The sequence below is a fragment of the Caretta caretta genome, chromosome 6 (genome assembly GCF_965140235.1).
Source record: "Caretta caretta isolate rCarCar2 chromosome 6, rCarCar1.hap1, whole genome shotgun sequence".
Lineage (NCBI taxonomy): Eukaryota > Metazoa > Chordata > Testudines > Cheloniidae > Caretta > Caretta caretta.
This window is the reverse complement of record NC_134211.1, coordinates 3038261-3041655: the sequence shown is the minus strand read 5'-3', so window position 1 is coordinate 3041655 and position 3395 is coordinate 3038261. Positions and strand designations below refer to the sequence as shown.

General features: G+C 44.0%; 1 protein-coding gene across 1 annotated transcript; it reads right to left on the bottom strand.

The window, feature by feature from the left end:
- Positions 1 to 340: 340 nt before the first annotated feature.
- LOC125628917 (olfactory receptor 5AS1-like) lies at positions 341 to 1303 on the bottom strand. Its single transcript, XM_048834142.1, has one exon. It carries the CDS (start codon positions 1277 to 1279, stop codon positions 341 to 343), a length of 939 nt encoding a protein of 312 aa, XP_048690099.1. The 5' UTR covers positions 1280 to 1303.
- Between the last annotated feature and the right edge of the window lie 2092 nt (positions 1304 to 3395).

Sequence of the window (3395 nt, the reverse complement as noted above, 5' to 3'; positions counted from 1 at the left end):
CTGGTAAAAGTAAGCTTAGGAGGTTTTCATGCAGGTCCCCACATCTGTACCCCAGAGTTCAGAGTGGGGAAGGAACCTTGACAGGGTTGCTCTCAATCTCTCCTTTCAAAGTGGTTCTACTGTGGATAACTAATTAAATAACTATTGGAACAGAAACGTGAAGTTGAGCATTTCACCCTTGAGGCGGTTCCCCTTTTCCACCAGCTTATAGAATCATTCTCTCTCTCTGCCCTAGGATACTTCCCATGTTTTGTCCACTGATCTCAGTTGGGGTCTGCAGACCTTGTTGGAATACAAACAAATTATTCATAATAACAATACAATAATGAGAAATGCAGATTCAAGAGCTGGTTAGGAGTTTATTCATTGCTTTCCACAAGGCATCCTTCACCTCCATGTTCCTCAGGCTGTAGATGAGGGGGTTCAACATGGGGATCACCAGCGTGTAAAACACTGAGGTCACTTTGTCTCTGTCCATGGAATAGCTGGAGGTGGGACGCAAATACATGAAGAGGAAGGTGCCAAAAAACAGGACCACAGTGGTCAAGTGGAAAGTGCAGGTGGAGAAGGCTTTGTGCCGGCTCTCGGCAGAGCGGATCTGCAGGATGGTGGAGATGATATAGACATAGGAGAGGAGGACAGTCACAAAGCTGCTCCCTGTAATGCAGCTCGTGAAAGCAAACGTCATAATCTCATTGATGCGGGTGTCAGAACAGGAGAGCGCCAACAGTGGGAGGACGTCACAGAAGAAATGATTGATGATGTTGGAGCTGCAGAATGACAGCCGAAATGTGCAACACGTGTATATCATTGAATCCACAATCCCCACAGCATACACCCCAGCCACCAGCTGTTTACAAAGCTGCCTGGACATGGTGACCGTATAGAGCAGCGGATTACAGATTGCCACATAACGGTCATACGCCATCACAGCCAGCAAGAGGCACTCAACATCTCCAAAAGCAATAGAGAGAAACATTTGCAGAGCACAGGCCGTGTAAGAAATGCTTTTCCTTTCAGCTAATAAATTCAGCAGCATCTTAGGGGAAATAATCAAGGAAACGCACAGGTCACAGAAAGACAAATTACTGAGGAAAAAGTACATTGGTGTGTGGAGTCGGGGATCAATCGTGATTAAGAAGATCATCCCCCCATTCCCCACTAAGGTGATACCATAAATCAGTAGGAACACCACAAACAGGGGGATCTGCAGCTCCAGGTGATCTGTCAGTCCTGAGAGAATGAATTCAGTCACCTCCGAGTGATTTCCCTCTTCCATCTCCTCTGAACAGAGATCAGGCTGCTGCAGAGATATGGGCCGGTGGATGGTGCGGAAAACCTGTCCCTTCTCTGTCATGAAGTAAGGGAAGATAAATGGAGATCAGTTTCTCAATGGACATCAGTACCCGCTCAGGGAAGGGCTGAGTCCACAGAGCCAGATGTTCTCAGCTGGTTATTCCGGGTGTTTGATAAAATGCACACGCTCTGCAAATACAATGAGAAGCAGGTTAATCATGCCCCCCCACACAAAAACTCCTGTTCACTAATCCAAACTAATCCAATCCTTAGCTAAAGAAGGGATGAGAGAAAAGGAGTGTCAATCTTTCCACTCTATCTGGGCAAGGGGAGTTCTGTGGCTTGTCATGTCCGTTTCGGGTAAAGTTGCTTACTGTGCTAATTAAGCTGTTTGGCATTTACTGGAGCCTCTATAAAAACCCAGAGACATAACCGAAAGCCCTGACTTCACTGACTAGGTAATTGCCTATTTTGTCCAACCAAGGACGTCGCTCCTTTAGCTGAAGAGGTCGGAGTTGGGGCTGAGGCTTTTGGTGCTGTAGGTCTGGAATTCAATAGCTGCTGATTCCCAGGGTGTCTGTATGTGTGTGTGTGACTGTAATTCAGGACAATAGCATGTACCTGCTGAGAAGAGAGAAAGAGAGATGTGTTGGTGTTTCCTCATCCACAGAAACTGCCAATTTGGAGCATTCAGGAAGGTTTATACGAAGATGTGTGATCTTTGGGATGTGATTCCTGAAGCAACTGGGAATACCTGAGCTCAGAGAGACACGACAGTGAATTCATGCATTCAGTGAACCAAAGCCACTCTTGCTTAATTGGTGCCCTGGGGATTAATTTGACCTACTCTTTCTTACTGTGTTATTAACTGATGCAATTTCTACCAGAGTTTCAGAGTATGAGGTTGGGCTATATTTCATCCTGCTGTTTTCAGTGCAACCTGGGTACTGTGAAGAGCTTATCCACAAAGGGTTGTTTGTTTGTTTTTTTGTGGAGACCAAAATCTTTTAGTTAAAATGTAATATTTTGATTTGGAAGTACCACGGTGGTTCCTCAAATACAACACACCATTAATCTCTGCCATGGGCCAAGCTCCCAGGCTGGACTACATCCACCATGATGCATGATGGTCTCTCCTCTTGCTGAACTGCCCTGGAACATCACCAGAGTCCCACAGGCATGTTTTAGGGAGGAGAGGTGTTTGGTATTTTGATGGAAAGCTTATAATTTCGGGAGAAAAGATCATTTCTTGGGAAAAAGAGTTAAATGGAAAATCCAATTTCCTATCAAAAAAACTTCTTAAGAAAAATTTTCAACCAGCCTTAGGTAGAAATATGGAATCAAAGGACCGGAATGTTAGATACAGGTGAAACATACTAATTGTTTGCCGCTGTAGCTGATATCTTCTCAGTTATTCCTGGTTCCAGAGTAAACTCATTGTCCTGGCCCCAACAGGTGGAATGTAAAACCTGTAAAACACGTAAGAGTACTCCAGATTATCTAGCTATTTATAGCATGCCAATCACCATAGTATCCTATGGCCTTCCCTTGCTAGGTTACTCCCCAAAGTAGGAAATATAGGTTCATCCATTTTGCTTGATGGAGACCACATGATGACCAGATGGGCTCAGAGGGAGGCCACAACATGCTACAGGCTTGTGCAGTTCACAAAACTGTCCATCTTGAATACATATGATCTGCACACGGAGCTCAGCTATAAAATGCTAAATAAATCCTTGAGTCAACTAAAAATAGTCATGCTCTCCTCACAAATATTAATAATATTTTTATAATGTATGTGAAGTTATAAGATTACACTGTAGCATGTTATTAATACATGTTTCAAAAGCAGGCTGGCAAACTGGTCTGTCTTAAACAAAGATATATGTGCGCAGGTTAATTTTGAATCTAAACAGTAACTAGAGTCATCAAGCAGGAAAGGAAACAAAGGAAGCCCAAAAAAGGTGAGGAAAAAGCAGCAGGGAATATTCCTCTACATAGACAGTTTGTCTTCTGGTAACCAGGTGGAAATATTTCTCAAAGGGGGGGTAGGACTCAGAAGAGGCACAGAAGGCACAGAAATCCCAGGGCACCGATCT